The sequence below is a fragment of the Callorhinchus milii genome, unplaced genomic scaffold, assembly GCF_018977255.1.
Source record: "Callorhinchus milii isolate IMCB2004 unplaced genomic scaffold, IMCB_Cmil_1.0 Scaffold1, whole genome shotgun sequence".
Taxonomy (NCBI): Eukaryota; Metazoa; Chordata; class Chondrichthyes; order Chimaeriformes; family Callorhinchidae; genus Callorhinchus; species Callorhinchus milii.
This window is the reverse complement of record NW_024704742.1, coordinates 64,936,494-64,959,147: the sequence shown is the minus strand read 5'-3', so window position 1 is coordinate 64,959,147 and position 22,654 is coordinate 64,936,494. Positions and strand designations below refer to the sequence as shown.

Below are 22,654 nucleotides of genomic sequence, written 5' to 3'. Positions count from 1 at the left end.
TTTCATCCTGCCTGGGAATCGAACCCAGGTCCTCTCGCTTATGAGGCAAGTGCTCTAACCAATGCAGGACTACATTTTGTAGGAGAACAACATTTTAAATATATACTTTGGGCTATTATATCCTTTGGGGACCTTCCTCCTGGGTCTAGATCAGAACATCCAGAATTTGAAAATAATAAAAATAATAATAGTGCTTCACAGAATATATTGTAAAGCGAATTGAATATAATAATAATATTAATAATAATCCTTGCGTTTGATATGGCGCATTATCGCGTCATCGAGACATTTCAAAGTGCTTCACAGAATATACTGTAAAGTGAATTGACTGTATTTGTGGGCAAAACATGGCAGCCAATTGCACACGGCAGTGTCCTACAAACAGGCGTGGATTGAGTGACCAAAGTATTATTATTAAAATAAAATAAATGTCAACATTATCTGTTGAAAGCGAATATTAAAAAAAAGGGAAAATAGACAACCCTAGCTACTAACTGATAACAATGGTTTGCTGCTATGTAGGTGGAGGTGTGGGAACTCTGTGATTGTAGGCTCTGCAATCTCTCCAAATCTCCCTGCGCTCCAAGCAGCTGCCAGTGATGAAGTCCCAGAGGCATTGTGTGTATAATTTTTTTTTCTGGCTGTAAATTGATGTCACATCCATCCAAAAGGAAAATATAATGGATGAATATACAGTAATGTTAGATTAGCAACAAGTACAGGCATGCCAGAGCTATGGTCTGGTGAACACTTTGAGTGTTGATAGATTTTGAGCATTGTGCGTTACATTACAAATCCATCTTCCTCACAAAGGTCAGATAAATGTGCTAAGGCTTTTCTTCTTTTTAGTGCAATGCATGTCACATGAGAAGCTGTTTAAGTTAAACTATTATCCCGTAAAAGTCAGCATAAATGCAAACCTTATCGGTAACCAGAGATTAAAAGCTGAAGCGAAACTTGCGTCAAGAGGAACTTCTCCCCCCACTCCTGCCCCATCCAGTGAAATACAACTTGAATTTATACAGCGCCCTTCAGATGGGATAGTGTAGCAGAAATAGAATCCTATCAATGTGTTGAGCTGCATTGCTCACCAGGAAGCTCGCATGGAGTTCCTGGTATCTGCCATCCGTCTGGGGATGGCTCAAACCTGCACTTGTTGAGTATCAAATTACCAACTAGTGACTATTATCCTTGGGGTGGGGGTAAGCGGGGTCTCCTTGGAGCTGAACTGGCTTCAAGGTGATATGCCTGTCAATGGAATGTCAGAATTGAGCCAGCCCTCTGTGGCAGGCTCGGTAGTCAGGTTCCTGAGTCAGGCAGATCCACAGTATTCTAGCCTGGCTCATCAGCAGGACCTGGAAGGCAGACCAGTCACCGGGGGCAGGACATCTTCCCATTCAGCTCCCAATAACCCTGCAAGACAAAGCCCCAATGGGTAGGGTGGTTCTTGCTGGACAAGCAGGGGTAAAGCTTGCAGACAGTGCTCTCTATGAGATTTTAGCTGGTTAGACTCCAGCAGTTCGCCAATGTACCCTCCCAAGGTTTGGCTTCTGCTAACCTGTGCCTAATACTTTCCGGAATTAGGTAAGCAGGATGAGAGAGAGAGAGAGCACATTCCATTCCAACAATCTGTCTCTGGGATTTCCATGTGTAGGTGGGATGCATGGAATTCTCAGTTTGGTTTAGATACTCATGGAGATGGATTTCTACATGTATCAGACACCTGGCTCACCACTAGAAATTATTTAATGCTACATTAATAACACAGAAGACTTTGTTTACTGTGATTAATTTGGGCATGGAAACTTTTTCAGCACTTAGAGATGCTATCCTGTATGAATGACGCTATATAACTACAAGTTAGTGTTTCGGTTAGCACAACTGATTGGTCACAGCAAACTGTTGGACACCCTTTAAGAAGAAATGACCAATTAACTGGGAAAAAATGAAAGGGGATCAGGAAGTATAAAGATGAATGTAGGAAAACTAACTGAAGGGGCTTTGATTCTATTGTTAGATATTTTTTGAGAGTTGAGAATAAAATAGTGATTTCTACATTTGAGTTCTGAGAACAGAATATAAACAAAGGCTGCGTGCCAAATGGTAGAAGCGAAACCCGCCATCTGATCCAATACCATTTTTAAATCAATCTCTCTACTTGCAGTAGTCCTTTCTATTCTCTTTTATGTCTTTTATTTTGACCACCCCGCATTCTTGAGGAGAAGGATGTTAGTAGTCGGAGGTTGGATTTGTAATGGGATTTGATCAAAGCTGTGGAATTGAAAGTTGATACATACTTGGAGCTGAACAGAACGGCAATGTGATCATTGCAACCAAACATAAACACTTAATATCCATACAGTCTTTGGACGGAATTTTTTTTAGATATTCTAAAAGAATTATGGCTACAGGCATTGATCTCCAAAGCTGAATCCACTGACTTATCAATTACCTACATCAAATGAGCTGGATGAACATTTGGTGATAATGGACGGTTCTGGAGATGAGTTCAAACGCTCTGAAATTGCGGAGATTAGGGCTGTATTGGGTCACAGGAATATCATCTATTGAGTACAGTTCATCTGGTTCAGATACTTTTGGCTGTAACATTCCATTACATGTTCTATCACAGAGAGCTTATTAATCTATCCCTCAGCACAGATATTGTATGGTTGATTGGAAGTAGTGGGTCTGAACAGCTCATTCTTGTGTATTCTTTTTGTGTTGTTTGAGTGTAATCTCAGGAAGCAGATTGCACACAGTGTTTAGTGTCTTATCAAACTGAATCCATTGAATCATAGAAATTTATAGCACTGAAGAGCGGCATTCATTGTGTCTGTGCTGGCTCTTTTAAAGAGCGATCTTTTCAGTCCATTTATCTGGCTTTCTCCCTATACAGTACCCTGTAGTTTAGTCCATGTTGCATTTGAGCACTAGATAATTGTCTATTCTGTTCTTCAAGTGTAAAGTTCAGCTCTCTGTCTGCGCTTGCTTCAGTGCTGTTTATGGAAGATTTCTTAGATTGTAATAGGAAGTTAAAAGTTAGAAAACCTCAACAGCATTGTTATTTTAAGATTTTGTAACCGATATTGTATTGACTTAACCAGCCAATAAACTGCTTGATACCATTGATACCATGGCTTGTGGAATGCAGCCTTCATCTTAATTGTTTACAATTTCCAGGCAGGGCGAAACCTTGGGCAAGTTTCCTTACTCCACATGCCTAATAATAATCCCTCCAAAAAAACAAAACAATAATAAAATTGGTCATTTTCAATCCATGACTGTTTGTGGGACATTGCTGTGCGCAATTGGCTGCCGCGTTCGCCCACAAATATACAGTCAATTCACTTTACAGTGTGTTCCGTGAAGCGCTTTGGGACGTCCTCCCGACGTGAAAAGTGCTATATCAAATGCAAGGATTATTATTATTATTATTATTAATCCTGACAGCTATTTTTATAGAGCTTTATCCTATTGAACTGTGTCAAAACGCTTTTCAGTAATTAAGGTCAAGTGCAGTTACTGTTTTTAAGGCAAACACGGCAACCATTTAGAACACAGCCAGGAAGCAACAAACATTCATGAAGTAAATGACCAATTTATCTGGAGGATTGTTGGGTTGGAACCTCATTTCCACTAGTGTCAGCCTGACTCAGTTGATAGCCCTCTCGCCTCTGAGTCGGAGGATTGTGGATTCAAGCACCACGTCAGGTCTTTGAACTCACAATCTAGCTTGACACTGCAATGCAATGCTGAGGGGGATTTGCTGCATTGTTGAAGGTGCCGTCTTTCAGATGAGCCATTAAACCTAGGCCTTATCTGCCTGTTCAGGTAAACGTTAAAGATTCCCTATTCAAATAGAGAAAGGAGTTTCTCCTGGTGTCCTGGTAAATAATTTTCCACATAAAATCGGTCATTCACTTCACAGCTATATGTGAGACATTGTTGTGGGCAAACTGCCGCCTGCATTCGCCCACAAATTTACATAGTAAATTAGTAAATAGTGGAGTCCTGTAGCTCAGTGGTTAGAGCACTTGCTTTGCAAGTGAGAGACCTGAGTTCAATTCCAGGCAGAGGGCGAAACCTTGGGCAAGTTTCCTTACTCCACCCGCCTAATAATAATCCCTCCAAAACAAAACAATAATAAATCGGTCATTTTCAATCCACGACTGTTTGTGGGACATTGCTGTGCGCAATTGGCTGCCGCGTTCGCCCACAAATATACAGTCAATTCACTTTACAGTGTGTTCTGTGAAGCGCTTTGGGACGTCCTCCCGACGTGAAAAGCGCTATATCAAATGCAAGGATTATTATTATTATTATTATAGTCTCTACTCATCATAGTAAAATCCTGTGAAGCACTTTGAGACGTCTTAGATTGTTGAACAGTTCCCAGGAGTTATTTGGAGTCACACAGATACAAAAGTGGATTTTCTATTTAGGAATTCTCATACATTGCTTTGCCAATCTGAGGAATGTGTTGACTATTGTCTTTAGGATCAAATAAAAACAAATGTAGACGTCACGCCCACAGAATACATAGTCAATCCACTTTACAGCGAAGCGCTTTGAGAATTCTCAATGACGCAGTAAGGCGCTATATCAAATGCGAGGATTATTATTATCATTAATAGCAGGTTAAACCCATTACTGTCACAGCAATGTATACTCCAGGAAAGCAGGCCTTGAAATACCAAGCATTGGCAGCAATAAATTTGACGTTACACAACAACAAACAACAACAAATTACATTTGTATAGCGCCTTTCAAGTCAGGAGAACAATGACTGCCTGCGAATGAGGGTCACTGCCTGACATGTATGTTTGCAAAACAGAAGTTTTGATAAATAGGTCTATTGCCAACTAAATGGCGAGGCTCCATTATTTTTTTCACTGGTATGCTGGGGCCTCAAGTCTTTAATAATTTTCGAGACACCTCAAAGCACTTCACAGAATATACTGTAAAGTGAATCGACTGTGTATTTTGTGGTTGAAATGTGGCAGCAAATTGCTCAGAGCAGTGTCCCACAAACAGTCATGGATTGAGTAATAAAATTATTTAAATAAAAAACCCCAACATTTTTGAAGCGATTATTACCCCTGTAAAAGCGATCTGCCAATCAACTAACAACCAGGTTCCTACTTACTGCTGGGTAAACAGAGGCGTGTGGAGTAAGAAAACTTGACAAAAAATAATAAGGGGCAGAAAATATTAATGGGAGTGGACTCCCAAACAGTGATCACAATATAGCACAAGGTATTAATCAGGAAATCAGTGGAGGAAAGGTAAAGCAATAATAGAGGGTGATTTCAATCTCCACATAGATTGGGAAAACCAAATCGGCAAAAGTAGGTTAGAAGAAGAGTTCATTGAGTGTATGAGAGATAACGTTCTAGAGCAGCATGTCGAGGAACCAACTAGGGGGTAGGCCATCCCGACCCAACTGTCCAGCGCCTTGGGACATCCTCCCGACGTGAAAGGCGCTCTATAAATGAAATCTTGTTGTTGTTGATGTCCCAAGGCACTGGACAGTCAAGGGTTTGTACCTGAGCTGGGTGTTAAAATCAAGAAGCGTGGAGAGCAAGGGTAGGTGGAGTTGAGGGTGGGAGGATGACCGAAGGTGCAGTCAAAGAGGGAGTCTTGAGACAGGCCATGAAGGAAGCAAGGGAAGGGGCAGGGCGAAGGGACTCTGGGACGGAGTGCCAAAGGGTGAAGACAGAAAGTCCAACTGCCGATGGTAGGGAGGACAGGGCGGGGAACATGGAGCAGTCCATTGCTTGCCAAGTGGAAGAATGGGCAGGTTGGTACGGTTTTTGACGTCACAGATATAGGAAGGGGCAAGATCGTGGAGGATTTAAAAAGTGAGGACGAGGATCTTAAACTCGATCCTCGGGATTGGAGAGCCAGTGAAGCCGGGTGAGAATGGGGTTGATTGGCTCACGGAGCTTGGTGCAGGAGATCACAAGTGGACTCAGTGATAAGGCCAGTCAGTTCAAATTTACCGTACATTTACCAGTTGGGCACCAGCTCTTTAGAGTTCCTGAAATGTGAATATTGAGGCCAGTTCACACATCCAACACAACTGGCCTTCCTGGCCCTGGGCCTGTCATTTTGGCTTCATTCCCAATTCCTAACACCAAACAACTTTCCCACTGAATCTCCGTCACCATACAAGAAAGAAGGCAAGAATGAGTTGTTTACACTAGCAATTGTGATAATGACAGCAAAAGTCAGTGTTTCATCATTATCTGTTGATGAACTATGTTATCTGTCTGTGTATATATTTGTATAATATATCTGCCCCTCCAAGTCTTGCCAATGAGCTACGCTTTTGTACTGCATGATGAGGTGGAGTTCCACCACCAAGCTGCTCTGTCATCAGCCGAGTCCTGGAATACTTAGGAACTAGAAACAAACACTGTCATGGAGGTTTGATTCAATTCTGGCATTATGTCAAATTGGAGTCAGCTTGTTGGCCATTTGACATCCAATGAGCACAAGTTTGAACCCAGACGAGATACCAGGAGTTGTGTGCTTCCTAAGCAGAATAGGGATATTTCCATGTGTTGATGATGTACATATGTGGAGCCCAGTGTGGTTTGGATACTCTTAAGCATGATGATGGGTCCCAGTGCCCTGCTGTTCATGAGGTCCCTGCAGTTAAACCTACTCTACTATTGGTTTCCAAACAAATCTCTGTTGGAGCAACTAGTGGGGATCGACCACAGCTTTGTGATGTAACTACACTATTAGTCCCAAGAGAGCAATATGCTGACATTTGTCTCTCTCCAGCACGGTCCTGCACCGACATCACCCACTCTGTCCAGCCAATTAGAACACAGCACATAATGTGAGACCTTAAAGGGTCAGGGCGCTTCCTGAGTTTCTTACTCTGTGTTCTGGGCTTAGTGGTGGAGTTTACCCTTCGGCCATTTAAGACATGAGGAAGATAAGTATGCAATCTCTGTTTATTTAGCCTCATCGCTGCTTATCTACCACATTGGCTGTGATTGAAGGAAGTGATAATTATAATATGACAGAAATGAGGAGAAGTGAATGAATTGTGTGGGCGACCAGTTGTAGCTATATAAATATCTTGGGTGCTGATGTTTTCTTGTGTATCGCTGCCATTGTAGCTCAGTGGTTAGAGCACTCGCTTTGCAAGTGAGAGACCTAAGTTCAATTCCAGACAGGGCGAAACCTTGGGCAAGTTTCCTTACTCCACACGCCTAATAATAATCCCTCGCAAAAAAAACAATAATAAATTGGTCATTTTCAATCCATGACTGTTTGTGGACACTGCTGTGCGCAATTGGCTGCCGCATTCGCCCACAAATATACAGTCAATTCACTTTACAGTATATTCTGTGAAGCGCTTTGGGACGTCTAGAAGACGTGAAAAGCGCTATATCAAATGCAAGGATTATTATTATTATTATTATTATTATTATCCATCAAAACTCATTTGAATCATAGAAATTTACAACACAGAAGGAGGTCATTCAGACCATCGAGCCTGCAATGGCTTCAGAGCAAGTTGTTCTCTCGATCCCACTGCCATGCCCTATCCATCCACCCTACTTGTTATTCCCCCCCACCACCCACAAGATCACAGGATTGACGAAAGAGATTTCCAACTGAGAATTCCATGCATTCCATCTACACATGGAAATCCCAGAGATGATTGTTGGAATGGAATGTGCACTTTCTCCCTGGAGGGACACATCCTGTTTACCTAATTCCAGAAAGGTTGGCAGGAGCCAAGGCTTGGGGACCCCAGAGTGTGCTGGAGTCCAATCAGCTAAAGCCACATAGTTTACCATTAGAGCACTGCATGGGAAGCTTTCCCACAGCTTGTCCAGCCAGGACCACTGTTAGGGTTTAACTTGCAGGGTTATTCAGACTGACACTGTAAGACTCTTCCTTGTGACTGAGGTAGGTTTCCTTGTAACCTGAGATCTCCGGAGATGACGTGTGATTCTATGCAACAATGATTCAGCCTAGTTTTGAATGTTTTTATTTTGTGAAACAAAATTTAACCTTTAATCGGACCTTGGAATTTTTAAGAAACTACCCCAGTATGTCCTGGAACCGTGGAGGAACCACATAGTGTTTTTACTTTACCTGGAGACTTTTTTTTTCTGCCAGTGTTTCCTTCTTTTTCTTCATAACAATTACTCAAACACCCTCTTCCTCCCCGCCACACCCCCCTAAACTGAATCTGAGCAGCTCGCTTGACCATTGGGACTGAAACAATGTTTATAATAGGGGTGCTGAACTCCCCCACTTCCCAGCTAGTTGCCCCTCCCCTCCTCACTCCTCCATTACCTTGGCCAATGGTCAGAATCTGGTATGATAATAAATAATCTCAAGAGTATGTGAGAGAGTGTGAGTGAGAGAGATGCAGAGGGTGTAAGAGAGAGACACTGAGAGGGAATGTGTGAGAGAGAATGTATGAAAGAGACAGAGATGCTGAGAGAGTGAGAGTATAGTCACACCAGCTTCTGTGGAATCCTGTAGCTCAGTGATTAGAGCACTCGTCTTGCAAACGAGAGACTTGGATTTGATACCCGGGCAGGGCGAAATGTTGGGCAAGTTTCCTTGCTCCACACGCCTATACTTACCTAGCAGTAAGTAGGAACCTGGTTGTTAGTCAATTGGCGGATTGCTTTTTCAGGGGTAATAATTCCTTCAAAAAAAAGAATAATATAATAAATTGGCCACTTCAATGCACGTGTCCGAGAATCCCTAAATTGGAGGGGCAGCTGGATTTCAGCATTGGGAGGGGAAGAGAGTTTGTCTGCCTCAGGCACATTCGTCTACATTTCAAATTAAAATAATAAATTGCATTTATATAGTACCTTTCATGTCGGGAGGACATCCCAAGCTGCTGAAAAACAGACTCTTAGTCCCTGTAACCTATTTAGAAGAGATATTGGAGGGCACCCAGTAAAATGGAGGGAGGGAGGGGGGAAGAAGAGTGTACATCATTTTCAGGAAAGAGAGAAAATTGTTTGACGTAGAGTTGCCAAGCAAAAATGAAACCTAATTTATCTGGTGCTATATACAACCACCAGAATTACATCTCTTTTTTTAAGACAATATTTGGAAAGCTGCATCAGGCTTGTGAGAGTGCATTTATGTCATTAGAAAAGGCAAGACTGGAAAGACCCCGATAGGGCTATTGCACAGAGGAGGGAGGGGTCCCTAGAAATGTGGAAGCCAGGAACGCTAAATGCAGACAGAGTAGTGAGTTGAGTGACTTAGAGCAACAGCAACAAGAGGAAGTTAATGACAAGATAGTGTTAGATCAAGGACTGGACAGGGGTTGTAGAAACGGTGACTCCGATTTCAACAACAACTTAGAATTATATAGCGCCCTCTACGACGGACGGTGTCTCAGAGTGCTTTAAAGTAACAGATCCCGGGACCGAGCCAGGGAGAGGGGGAGGAAGGTGACCAAAGGCGCGGTCGAAAAGAAAGGTCTTCAGCAGAGACCTGAAAATGGGAAGGGAGGGAGCGAGACGAAGGGAGTGAGGAAGGCAGTTCCAGATCCTCGGGGCATAGTGGCTGAAGGCACGGCTGCCACGGGTGGAGCGGAGGACTCATTGGACGAGGAGGAGGCCAGACCCGGAGGAACGAAGGCAACAGGTACTGTTTTGAGGAGAGAGGAGGTCAGAGAGGTAGGGGGGTGCAGAGGAGTGCAGGGACTTGAATACAAAGGTGAGGATCTTGAAATCGATCCTCTCTGGGATAGGCAGCCAGTGCAGTCTGGCACGGACTGGGGTGATCGGGGAGCGGAGTTTTGTGCGGGTGAGAATGCGGGCGGCAGAGTTTTGAATGATATGGCTTTTATGGATGGTAGTGGATGGGAGACTGGCGAGGAGGGCATTAGAGTAGTCCAGCGGAGAGGTGACAAAGGCATGGACCAGGGTTTCAGCGACCTTTGGGGAGCAGTATTGGCGGAGACGGGCGATGCATCGGAGGTGGAAGAAGGCGGTGCTGGTGAGGGACCGGATGTGGGGGAGGAAGGATAATTGGGGGTCGAACCTGACGCCTAGGTTGCGTACGGGTTCGGAGAGTTTTAGGGGGAGGTCGGGTCGGTGGAGGAAGTGAGAACCGTGAGATTTTAGACGTTGACGACAGCCAAAGAGTATGGCTTCAGTCCTGTCAACATTCAGCTGAAGGAAGTTTGCACTCATCCAGCCCCTGAGATCTGACAGGCAGGTAACCAGGTGAGAGCGGGAGGAGAAGCCGTTTGTGCAGATGTACTGCTGGCGGTACATCAAGGTACTCATTATGCACAGAGAGTATCAGGCATTGGCATGTGCTGAACATCAGGTAGCGTTCCATGATGATGGTGCTGATTAATTTAAGTTTGGAAAGTGAACGGAGGGATTTGTAGCCGAAGAAGTTAATTTGAACCATGGATAACTGGAGGGAGGAATCTTATTCCATCTTGATAATAACGGATAATAACGTCCTATTGCAACATAGTTTATTATTACTGTTAATGCATTTTCTCTCTCTATTTGATGAACCAGTTTGGGAATGTCTGCAGATTGTTTGAGACATTGTGCATCCATTCTGTGAGTTTGCTCACACTCATTCAAATGTTTCCATGTCTGGAATTCGAAATGTGTTGCTTATTTTCTGTTTACAAGAACCAAACAGCCCAATAGCTGATTGATTTAGAACAGATTGGTTACTCACGTTTTGCCAACTTGCTCAAGGGTTGCCCTTGAGATTATATAATAATATTCCTTGTATTTGATATAGCGCCTTATCACATCATTGAGATGTCTCAAAGCGCCTCACAGAATATACTGTAAAGTGGATTGACTGTATTTTGTTTTCGAAATGTAGTATATATCATATTACTATATATACAGTATATCATATATTCTATTAATATTTAGTATATTAATACATTTAATATATTAATTCACATAATATATTATATCACAGGTTCATGGGGCTTGGGTCTGTGTTCTGTGATTCACAAAAATGCGTGGATTTGGGATGGAATATTCCCTTTGACGTACGTGATCTTAATCTTCCAAATATCGATCCTACCATCTTCCCATTACAGCAGAGAGACATTCCTTGTTTGTTTTGGAAGCCGGGTGCCTAACACCCATCACTATTCTTAAGAGTCTCCAAACCAAACTAATGACAGTTTCACATATGAAAATTTCTCTTTTTTCTGGCATGAAGCCCTTCTTGGAGGGATGCACCCTGCTAACCTGATCGCAGATTGGCAAGAACCATGGTTTGGGATGCAAAAGTTAAATTCATTTTAATTAGACCTCAGTTGGATTATTGTATTCAGTTCTGGGTGACCCACAATAGAGGAGCGTGAGCAATCGAAAGGGTGCAGCAAAAGTTCAAAGAAATGATAAAAGGTAACCAGAGTTATACAGGGTTACCAAAAAGTCTTATTTTTCAGTCTTATTAACTAAAAAAAATTTTATTTTGATTTTGTAATGGAATCATAACTATTTGGTCACCCTGTACTTATGAAGGTTGAAGAATTGGGTCTGTTTTTGTTTCAGAGCAGGTTAAGAAGAGATCTACTAGAGGGTCTTCAAAATTTTAAGAACATAAGAAATAGGAGCAGGAGTAGGCTATTCAGCCTCTCGAGCCTGCCCCGCCATTTAATAAGATCATGGCTGATCTAGTAACCTAATTCCATTTACCCGCCCTATTGCCATATCCCTTAATTCCTTTAGTTTATAAAAATCTATTGATCTCAGTCTTGAATATGTTCAATGACTGAGCATCCACAGCCTTCTGGGGTAGAGACTTCCATAAATTCACTCCCCTCTGAGTGAAGAAATGATGTCTCAAATCAGTTCTAAAGGGCTGACTTTTAATCCTGAGACGATGACCTCTAGTTTTAGATTCTCCAAACAAGGGAAACAGTCTCACAATATCTACCCTGTCAAGACCCTTAAGAATCTTATAGGTTTCTATGTTGAAAGGTTTCAAAACATTTTGAAAGGTTTTGAGAGGTGAATCATTCCTCCTGCCTAGAAAATTGGGAATAGAAGAACATTAGAAGAAACTTTTTCAAACAGAGGACGGTCAGATCTTGGAATACTTTCCCATGAGTTGATTGACATTGAGACCATAATAACATATTAAAAGGAATTAGCCAGACATTTGAAAAGAGAATAAAAGGCACAGGGAAAACGCTAGGAATTGGGAGTAGTTGGTTTCAGTGGATGTACTGTTTATGCTTGATCAGCCGAATGGCCTTGCTGTAATCTCTATGATTTCAATAAATATCTACTTTTGAACGTTGCAACCAAATCCACTCTTATTATGGCTCTATGTGAGAGGTAGCCTTATCTTACATGTAGTTCAAAGTTTCATTAGTTTAGAATTCCAACTCGTCATTAACTGCTCGTGCAGCTGAATGAACCACCAATTGTTGCCCTTTTGATTTTCGTCATTTAAAGAAAAAGAAATCTATCTTCTCAATCAGAACAGATTGAATTCCCTTAGCTTATACACCATTCATTTTCTCCATTTTGCTCCCATTGTGTAGGCTTGAGCCAGGTAAGCTCGCCAGACAGTGCTATCAATGGCAAGCTATGGGGTTTTGGCTGGTTGGATTCTAGCAGTATCTCAACACACACTCTGGGGTCTCCAAGCCTTGGCTCTTGCCAACCTGCACCTAATACTTTCCGGAATTAGGTAAACAGGATACAAACCCTCCAGAGGGAGAGTGCACATTCCATTCCAACAATCTATCTCTGGGATTTCCATGTGTAGATGGGATGCATGGAATTCTCAGCTTGGTTTGGATACTCTTAAGCATGGGGATGGGTTTCCACATTTGTCAGACACATGCCTGACTAAAAAAAACTATTAGACAACAACTTCTAGTTTCCTTCCGCAAACAGCACCGCATTTATGTCCTATCCCATTATGACTGAAACAGACCAAAATGGCTGAACCCGACCATTTTGTTTTGTGAAATAGAATTTGAGGGCGTGTGGGGAAGAAGGAAAGAAAGATTACAATTCTCCGTGTTAAAAATATTTCTGTTCGTTTGAATATAATTCCAATGCAGCATGTTCTGTGTGGAGTAATAACCCCTGCATGATTAAGCAGAGGTTACCAGAAAAAACATGTACGGAACTGTTTGAGAGACCACAGCTTGCTCAATGCCACCACTGCACAAAATGATGTGTAAATTTTGCACTGCAGCCAAAGACTTTTGAGCACATGCTGTGCACTGTTCAACATGCCTTCTGCAGTGATGTGTATTCATTTCAAACATTAACATAATCTCAAATGTTGGTTTGGGACCAATTGGAAAAAGTACATAAGAGTTGATTAAAAATGCTGGATGTATTGACGGTGGCTATTTCCTGTTTTTAGAGCAGAGGAACTGAGAAAGTCCATAAACAGCTGTGCTGAAATCCTGAGGATAAACATGTTGTTCCATTATCTTCATATTTTATCTTCCCAGTGAGAGACCAGAACAGCAAGCTTGCCAAGCATTGGTTTTCCTTGAATAACAAATCCAAATATTCTCTCCTCAAAACGTGAAAACTTTCTTTGCAATTGGGTGAGGGGGAATTTGTGGTATGTGATGTAATAATTCTGGGTGACAGTTATCACATGGTACGTGGATTCTTGGGGTGTTAGAGCACTTGCCTTGCAAGCGAGAGGATCTGGGTTCCGTTCCCGGGCGGAGTAAAACCTTAGGCATGTTTCCTTACTCCACACGCCTTTGTTTACAAAGCAGTTTGTAGGATCCTGGTTGTTAGTTGATTGGCGGATTGCTTTTGGGGGGGTAATAATCCCTTCATATTAGAAAAAAAACAATAATTTGGTCACTCAATCCACCACTATTTATGGGACACTAAGGTGTGCAATTGGCTGCCGCGTTTCGCACAAAAAATAGTCAAGTCACAGAATATATTCTGTGAAGCACTTTGAGACGTCTCAATGATGTGATAAGGCACAAGATCAAATGCAATAATAATCCTTGCATTTAATATGGCGCTTTTCACATCTTCTAGACGTCTCAAAGCGCTTCACAGAATATACTGTAAAGTGAATTGACTGTATATTTGTGGGCGAAACGAGGCAACCAATTGCGCACAGCAGTGTCCCACAAACAGTCATAGATTGAAGTGACCAATTTATTATTGGTTTGTTTTGAGGGATTATCCTTATTTCTTAATTATACCGGTTTGGGTTGAACACTCTTGCAACCTCTGGAGAATGGTTTCACTTTCCAGCCCATTTCACCATAATATTTGCAACAAGCTTTTTGTTAAACATGCTGGTGACATGATTTTTAGGATATTGAGGATCTTGACCTGGATCAGAGAAAGGCAAGAATGAAGAAGGCCTTTCACCCAACTTGACCACATCCTTCCAGAATATCCATTAGGCCAAGGGGCAGTTCTGTGTATTCCTTCTGGGTTTGCCAGTCATATGAAATATATAACCAGATGGGATAATCTAGAGCCACATAGCCAAGAGGCCTATGGGTGAAACCATTTGGTTCTAGTAAAGCGGTAACTGGCTTCCAAATTACAACTGAATTTAAACATTGTTCATCCTTTTGTTTGATATAGTGCTTTATCACGTTGATGAAACGACTCAAAGTGCTTCACAGGATTTACTGTGAAGTGTAGTGACTGTATATTTGTAAAACAAACACAGCAACCAAATGGCACACAGTGCAAACGTCCCACAAATAGTTCAGTCATTGAGCAGGCCAGGAGGATCTAGTTACCTAATTCCGGTCTAATACTTTCTGGAATTAGGTAAGCAGGATCCCACCAGGGAGAGAGTGCACATTCCATTCCAACAATCTATTTCTGGGATTTCCAAGTGTAGTTGGGATGCATGACATTTTCAATTTGGTTTGGATACTCTTAAGCATGGTGATAGGTTTCTGCATAAGTCAGACACCTGGCTGACCAAAAAAAATGTTGCAGTTGAATTAACCACTGACATGTTTGTCCTTTGTCATTACAGTGAAATGGCTGGGAGAATAGATGAGTATTGGCCCATCCCAATGAGAGCGATTGGGGCTCAGAATCTGCTGACCATGCCAGGAGGAGTGGCAGTATCTGGATACCTGCATAAAAAAGGGGGCTCCCAGTGGAAGATAATGAAGTGTAAGTTTGTACATGCCTATCATTCGTCTCTTAATGGGTCAGAGACTCGAACTTCCACCTCGCTGTAGCCTAGCCTGTAAGGTCCTGTTGTCTCGGAATTTTAAAATTAGTCAAGATTATGGAAATGTGTAAATTAGATCTTGGATAATAGTTTTCCACAATTAATAAACGTTAGGATATGGAATGCGCTGCTAAGAGCAGGGTTGAGGCACAATACATATTAGCTTTCAAAAAGGAATTAGATACATACCCAAAAAAAGAGTAACCATCAAGGTATGGGGAAAGGGCAGGTAACTGGGACTGAAAGGCTTGCTCTTAAAAGAGCCAGCATAGACAGGTGGGCCAAATGCCCTTCTTCTTTGCTGGAAATTTCTATGCTGTGCGCAATTTGCTGTCAATTTACTTTATAATATATTCTGTGAAGAGCTTTGAGACGTCTCAAAAATGTGATCTATTAAATGGAAGGATTAGTATTATTATTAACTCTGATTCTTGATTCTGATTTCAGGGCCGTTGCGATTTGTCATTATTCACAAAGCTTGCATTTACTACTTCAAAACCAGCACCTCACCGTTTCCGCAGGGAGCTTTCTCCCTGAATGGATACAACAGGTCAGTACCCAATAACTTAACTAGCAGTACAATGCTGTCTTTCGTGCTGGTACAAGGGGATAATATGTTGACTATGTTGGCATGTATACTTGTCTTAGAGGACCTGATGAGCTGTTACCTTCTTAAATAATAATAATCCTTGCATTTGATATTGCACCTTATCACATCGTTGAGACAAAGTGATAAGGTCCTATATCAAAGCCCTTCAGAATATACTGTAAAATGAGTTGATTGTGTAGTTTGTAGGCGAAGCCCGGCAGCCAACTGCGCACAGCGGTGACCCGCAAATAATCATGGATTGAATGACTAATTATTATTTAATTGTTTATTTTTTTCAATTGACTAACAACCGGATTCCTACTAACTACTAGGTAAACAGAGGCAAGTGGAGTAAGGAAACTTGCATGAGGTTTTGCCTTGCCTGTGAATCGAATCCAGGTCCTCTCACTTGCGAGGCGAGTGCTTTAACCAATACGCTGCAGGACTGCCTCACTGTTCATGCCCCCACACCAGCATCAATGACTTTTTTAAAAAAAGGCCGGCCTTCCCGTAAATATATTTTTAATTCTCAAGAAAACCCTAACACCTGTTGTTTTGTTATGATGGAAATGCTGATGTGCGCCCCAAACTGTTAAGGTTACAGCTGTCGCCTCATAGCAAGACTCGGTTTGGTTACAGACAACATCTCCAGCAGGAAGTGTGGTTCTTGTGGAAGAGCCCATTGGCTGATATTTCATGTCTTCAGCACCTCCGTCACCACCCAGACCCCGCCTTCCCCCCAAAATTATTTAATCTGTAAACAGTTCTAATCAGACTGACACCTTCTTTACACTTACAAATGAGGTCATGAATATCATGCCAGTGTAAGTGCACACAGGATGACAATAACAGTGCACACAGGATGACAATAACTGGCAGATCACTTTTCCGGAGGTAATAATTCCTTCAAAAAAAAAGAAAAATAATTTGGTCACTCAATCCACGACTGTTTGTGGGACACTGCTGTGCGTAATTGGCTGCCATGGTTCACCCACAAAATATACAGTCAATTCACTTAACAATATATTTGGTGAAGCGCTTTGAGACACCTTGTGATAAAGCGCTATGTCAAATGCAAGGATTATTATTATATATTGTATTATTTTAACAACAACCTGCATTTATATAGCGCCTCCACACAAAGTAGCATCTTGGAGCAAAGGACGACTCGTTACAACACCTGACATGTGGGACAAATGGATATAGAGATTTTATTTATATAAATAACTTGGCTTGACCTGGTTTTGAGCAAATATGGGCACATTGAGAGAGAGAGAGAGAGAAAGAGAGTGAGATCTGATGAGGCGTGGGCTGATGCTATGGTTGCTGATTTAACTCCAAGACCCTATTGCGTTAGAACAGCGCTATATAAATGCAAGCTGATTTCAGCCTGCAGTGCAGATTCACCAGACTTACACCAGGGCTTAAAGGGTTAAATTACGAGGACAGATTGCAGAAACTTGATCTGCATTCCCTTGAGTTTAGAAGATTGAGCGGTGATCTGGTTCAGTTGTTTAAAAAGATAAAGGAATTCCATAGGGTTAGCTACAGGGAAGCTATCTCCTTTGGTGGGGGAATCCAGAACAAGGGGGCATACATTTAAAATGAAAGCTAGGCCATTTAGAAGTGAATTTAGGAGGCAGTTTTTCACTCAAAGTGTAGTGGAAATCTGGAACTCAGTCCCTTAAAAGGCTGTGGATGCTGGATCCATTCAAATGTTCATTTTAAAAAAAATCCAAAATCAGGGTGGGGTTAGAATCAATGACCCCTCAGCATGTACTATAGTACAGATTCTTCTTCACAAAGGGAAAAAATGGGCAACAAAATGGAGCAAATAGATATGTAAACTGCCGTATCTGGTTTCTTTATCGGATTAACATGCACAGGATGTTTTGTTCATTAGATGATCTGAAGTGCTTTGTTCAGACACAAGGATGAGGTGCAATGGGGACAATAATAATAATAATCCTTGCATTTGATCCTTGCATTTTCTCTAGCAACTTATCATGTCATAGAGATGTCTCAAAGTACTTCACAAGATATATTGTAAAGTGGATTGACTGTGTATTTCTGGGCAATTGTGCACAGCAGTGTCCCACCAATAACCATGGAGTGAGTGACCAATTTTATTTGGAGGATTGTTGGCCAGACCACAGGAGAAACTCTCTTCTCTTTTCAAATAGTGTCATGAGATCTTTAACATCCCCTGAACAGGCAAACAGGACCTCGGTTTAACATCTAATCCGAAGAATGGCACCTCCAACAAAGCCACTGCCCCAAGCACTGCATTGGAGTTTCAGCTTCGACTGTGTGATTCCAAGTCCTGACATGGGACTTGAACCCACAACTATCTGACTTGGAGGCGAGAGTGCTAGCAATTGAGCCAGGCTGACACACCTGGAACACACAATCCCATCAATTGGAAGCAATTAATTGAAAGGTTGGATCCTGTCTGGTACCAGTTATTCTTGGCTGCAATGTAGATATAAAGTTACCCTAAGAGAATCGTTGTTAGTGCCCACCTGAGCAACTTAAATCAAGATGATCTCATATGTTAGTGCAAGACGATTAACCAATAATAATAATAATAATCCTTGCATTTGATATAGCGCTTTTCACGTCGGGAGGACGTCCCAAAGCGCTTCACAGAATATACTGTAAAGTGAATTGACTGGATATTTGTGGGCGAACGCGGCAGCCAATTGCGCACAGCAACGTCCCACAAACAGTCGTAGATTGAAAATGACCAATTTATTATTGTTTTTGGTTTTTGGAGGGATTATTATTAGGTGTGTGGAGTAAGGAAACTTGCCCAAGGTTTCGCCCTGACCTGCCTGGAATTGAACTCAGGTCTCTCACTTGCAAAGCGAGTGCTCTAACCACTGAGCTACAGGGCTCAGGCGATCTCATGGCTATAATGACTGATTATACTGCACAAGTCACTGAGGTTACTCAGCTCATTCCTTGGCTCTCAGTCCTTTTACTTATCAAAGGTCTCTGGCCTACACGTCTTTTACCTTCGAAGAATTCTGATTAAGGTTACATTAACAATCCCAAAGTACTTGTCCATTCTTTTCAGGTTTTCATTTTGACTTTCAAAAGCCAGAATTTTCTACACTATAAATTTGGCTTATATATTTATATGAGTATCTGCCTAAAGTTGCTGTGAATTTTACTTGCCTCAATGAGATACTGGACTTCTTATAAATGCTGTCCAGACATAGTTTCAGACTGGCTGAATATGTGAGTCCTAATTACTTGGTTTAGTATGCACCTATTTTGCTTTTTATTGCGATGATCTCATTCACTGAGGGCTTCTCATTGTACAGAAGCAAAAGTCTATTTCACAAAAGGTCACAAATTCGAAGCCTGGCATTTGCTGTCGACCAAAACCACATTCCTCTGCATTAGAAGAATTTTATTTGCGTGCGCCTGTGGTTTTACAAACAAGAGGGTACTTGGTGTTCACAGATCGTGTCCATTTGAGCGGAGACAGGATGTGTTGCATGTGGTATCTTTACAGCTCCCTGCAGGGCTGGTGGTGAATAAAAGCTACTGTATCTCGATTCGGGTCACTTGCATGTCAAAACCTAGTAGTTTCTTATTTGAGTTTGGTTTCAGCTGTGTTTACAATCACATCTTGTTGTGGGTCTTCAGACTGTCTCCCACAGTATTAGCCAATTCTGTCTGCATTTCAGTTTGAATTCAGCTCCGCTCCCCTATTTTTTCACATTGAATATTCTGTATTAACTCTAAATTTCGGTCATTGTAGAGAAACCTGTAGCGTAATGGTTAGTGCGCTCGCCTCGCAAGCAAGAAGAACTGGGTTTGATTCCCAGACAGTGCAAAACCTTAGGCAACTTTCCTTACTCCACATGCCTCTGTTTAGCTAGCAGTAAGTAGAAACCCAGTTGTTAGTTGATTGGCAGATCATTTTCCAGGGGAGGGATAATCCCTTCAAAAACTTAATAATAATAATTTGGTCACTCAATCCACGATTGTTTGTAGGACACAATTGGCTGCCGTGTTTCGCCCACAAAATATACAGTCAATTTATTTTACAGTAACGACGTGATAATGTGCAATATTAAATGCAAGGATTATTATTACATTTATAGTTTACTCATTTATTTCCAGATCATCATCTATTTAGTGATTATTAATTTAGGTCATGTCTGCCTTGCGATTTTAGATGGACCCTGGTCACATCCCTCCCACCCCATGTTGCTATTTCCAAGGAACAATGAAAATTCCCTCTTGTATTCCTTTGGTTTAATATCCACATATTTTGGTTTGTTGGTCTTGATGCTGAAATGATGTAATTCACTAAGGGCTTGTAAACTAGAGAAACCAATAGCAGTTTCACTAAAGGTCACAACTTCAAACCTTGGGTATCTTATCTTCTCATTGAAATTCCACACCCAAATTCTTAACAAACTGGCTACTCAACTCATTTCTAGGCTGCTACTGGGCTTGTGTCCACTTTATTTCTAATTAAGCTCATTCTGTAAATCAAGATGTTTTTTTACATGAAATTGAATTTATTGCTGATCCTCCTTTTCCCGTATCTGCTGTATCTGGAGGGTAGTTGTCCACAATCTATCTCTGGGATTTCCATGTGTAGGTGGGATGCATGGGATTCTCAGCTTGGTTTGGATATTCTCAAGAATATTGCTAGGTTTCCGCATGTGTCAGAACCTGGGTGACCAAAAAATATCTGTTGCCCAAAGTCACATTGACCCTCCTCTTACTTGATTCCCCCCACCTAATACTTGGTCCCTCCCCACTTACTTGGACCCCACCTCTTACTTGCTCCCCGCTCTTACTTGCTCCCTCACCAGCATGTACTTCTGCATGATACAGGAAGGGATCCTTTGCTCAGACCACTATTCCCTGCCTTTTCCCTGATTGACCCTGTTGATTCCTCCTCAGAGATAACAGAACATGGATGATTGTTGTGCCTGGGATGAGACATCTGGTCGAGGGCGATCAGAGGCTGTTTCTTTGACGGTCCTCTCTCTCTGTAAACCAAAATTGTGTTTTAAGTAAAGATATTTTATCTTTGTAGATGTTTCCAAACCTTTTTTTTTCCCCCCCCTCCTCCACTTGTAATTTGCTGAGGGTGAGTATGGCCTTGCGATTGCAGTTCTGTGCTGTACCCTGGATGGATTGAAACTCTATCCAGCACCAGTGTGGAGCCAAACAGGTTTAGCTCTGTTGATTCTTATGTAGGTGGGATTTCCATGTGCAGATGGGATGCATGGGATTCTCAGCTTGGTTTGGATACTCTCAAGAATGGCGCTAGGTGCCCTGGATGGACACACACTTTTTACAGTAGAATCTGTTTCTCTCTCTGCCTCTTCCTCAGGGTGATGAGAGCAACGGAGGAAACGACTTCCAGCAACGTGTTTCCCTTCAAGATCATTCATTTCAATAGGAAACACCGAACTTGGTTCTTCTCAGCATCCTGTGAAGAGGAGAGGAAGGTGAGGCAGGCGTGTGAGGTGTGCAAAGTTCTGGTTATTTTATCAAGTTGTTGCTGTTGTTGAGTACAGGAATATCCAAGGTCACTTACTATGTCAGCTGTGCCAGCCTCCTGAGGCTGTGGAGCTGAACATTGGAACTGAAGTGGAGAAGGTATGTTGCAAAGAATGTATAGGATGGAAACAGGCCACTCGACCCAACCACTGTGTTTATACCCCACACAAGTTTTCACCCATTTCTCCCCCCACCCCAACCACCAACCCCCATACCCCTCTCCCTTCTTTGAAGGTCTAACTTAATCAGACAGACATTGTAAAAGATATTGAAAAAGATGGGGAAATGGGATTAAAAGGCACTATCTGTCATAATCTGATAAAATGGCACAAGTGTTATGCGACTGGCAGTTCCATGTGCTGCTCTCTCACTCATGTACATCTTGCGATTACTACTCCTTCAGATGTGGATGATGACTTTGCGGAAAGAAATCGATCACTACCACGAGAAAACGGATTCACAAGGATCAAGGTACCTAGTTACGTTGACTGTTAGCGTCTACACCTTCACTACAGGCTTCTCCGCGCCAATATCCGGCACGGGCACGTAGGAACATAGGAATGTAGGAAAATATCGTTGGACAATGATATGATATGAATATTACTCGCTGCAATACTCAGAATGCTGGGATATCTGCAAACGGCATTTCCTTTACACCAGGGTGACCCAACTGGTGGCCCGCGGACCGCATCCACCTCAGGGAATATTTTACTCCGACTCGGAAACCATTTCTAAATTCATTGTCCATCGAGCAAATACACGCAGGCCCTGAGCCAATCAGGAGACGGTCACTGTGGGTTTAAGGGACAACGGGACTGGCCAATTAGGATAACAGACTGCTATTGAGGTCCCAGGACGTTTCTCCAATCCGGCATCTGACCCTCAGCAGCCAAAAGTTGCACCACTCTGTTTATACGTATCAAGTCATTCAAAAATATGCAAAGGATGGAATTCCTTTCATCAGCACAAATCTAATCTATGTTCTAGTATCTCTAAGCTGTATTTCTGTTGGTACTCAGATCATTAACAGATGTATCCTCCCACTAGGTTTGGCCCCTGCTTGATGCTGGGTTAGCTCATCTCAGCAGAGACGGGGGTGGGGCACGACAATTGGCTTTTGTATCCTGAGTCTTGCGCAGGGAGGGGAAGAAATTTGTCAGGATTTCCAATCCTCCTTGAATCTTAATGATTCCCTGGTTGAAGTATGAGAACTCGGATCTCACATCACACTCGGGTGAGGGGGAAGAGGAAAAACTTGCAAGATCAGGGAGCATTGGATGGAAATAAGTAATAAAAATATTAGAGGAAAAC

The 22,654-nt window shown here is 42.1% G+C and overlaps 1 protein-coding gene across 2 annotated transcripts in view; it reads left to right on the top strand.

The window, feature by feature from the left end:
* Positions 1 to 22,654, top strand: part of sh3bp2 (SH3-domain binding protein 2) — a 63,888-nt gene that overhangs the window by 23,120 nt on the left and 18,114 nt on the right. For both annotated transcript variants that reach the window (XM_007905254.2, XM_007905253.2), the window contains exons 3-6: positions 15,013 to 15,155; positions 15,664 to 15,766; positions 21,174 to 21,291; positions 21,747 to 21,814. In XM_007905254.2, the coding sequence (XP_007903445.1) occupies positions 15,017 to 15,155; positions 15,664 to 15,766; positions 21,174 to 21,291; positions 21,747 to 21,814 (428 nt within the window). In that variant the 5' untranslated portion in view covers positions 15,013 to 15,016. The remainder of the gene's footprint in view (positions 1 to 15,012; positions 15,156 to 15,663; positions 15,767 to 21,173; positions 21,292 to 21,746; positions 21,815 to 22,654) is intronic.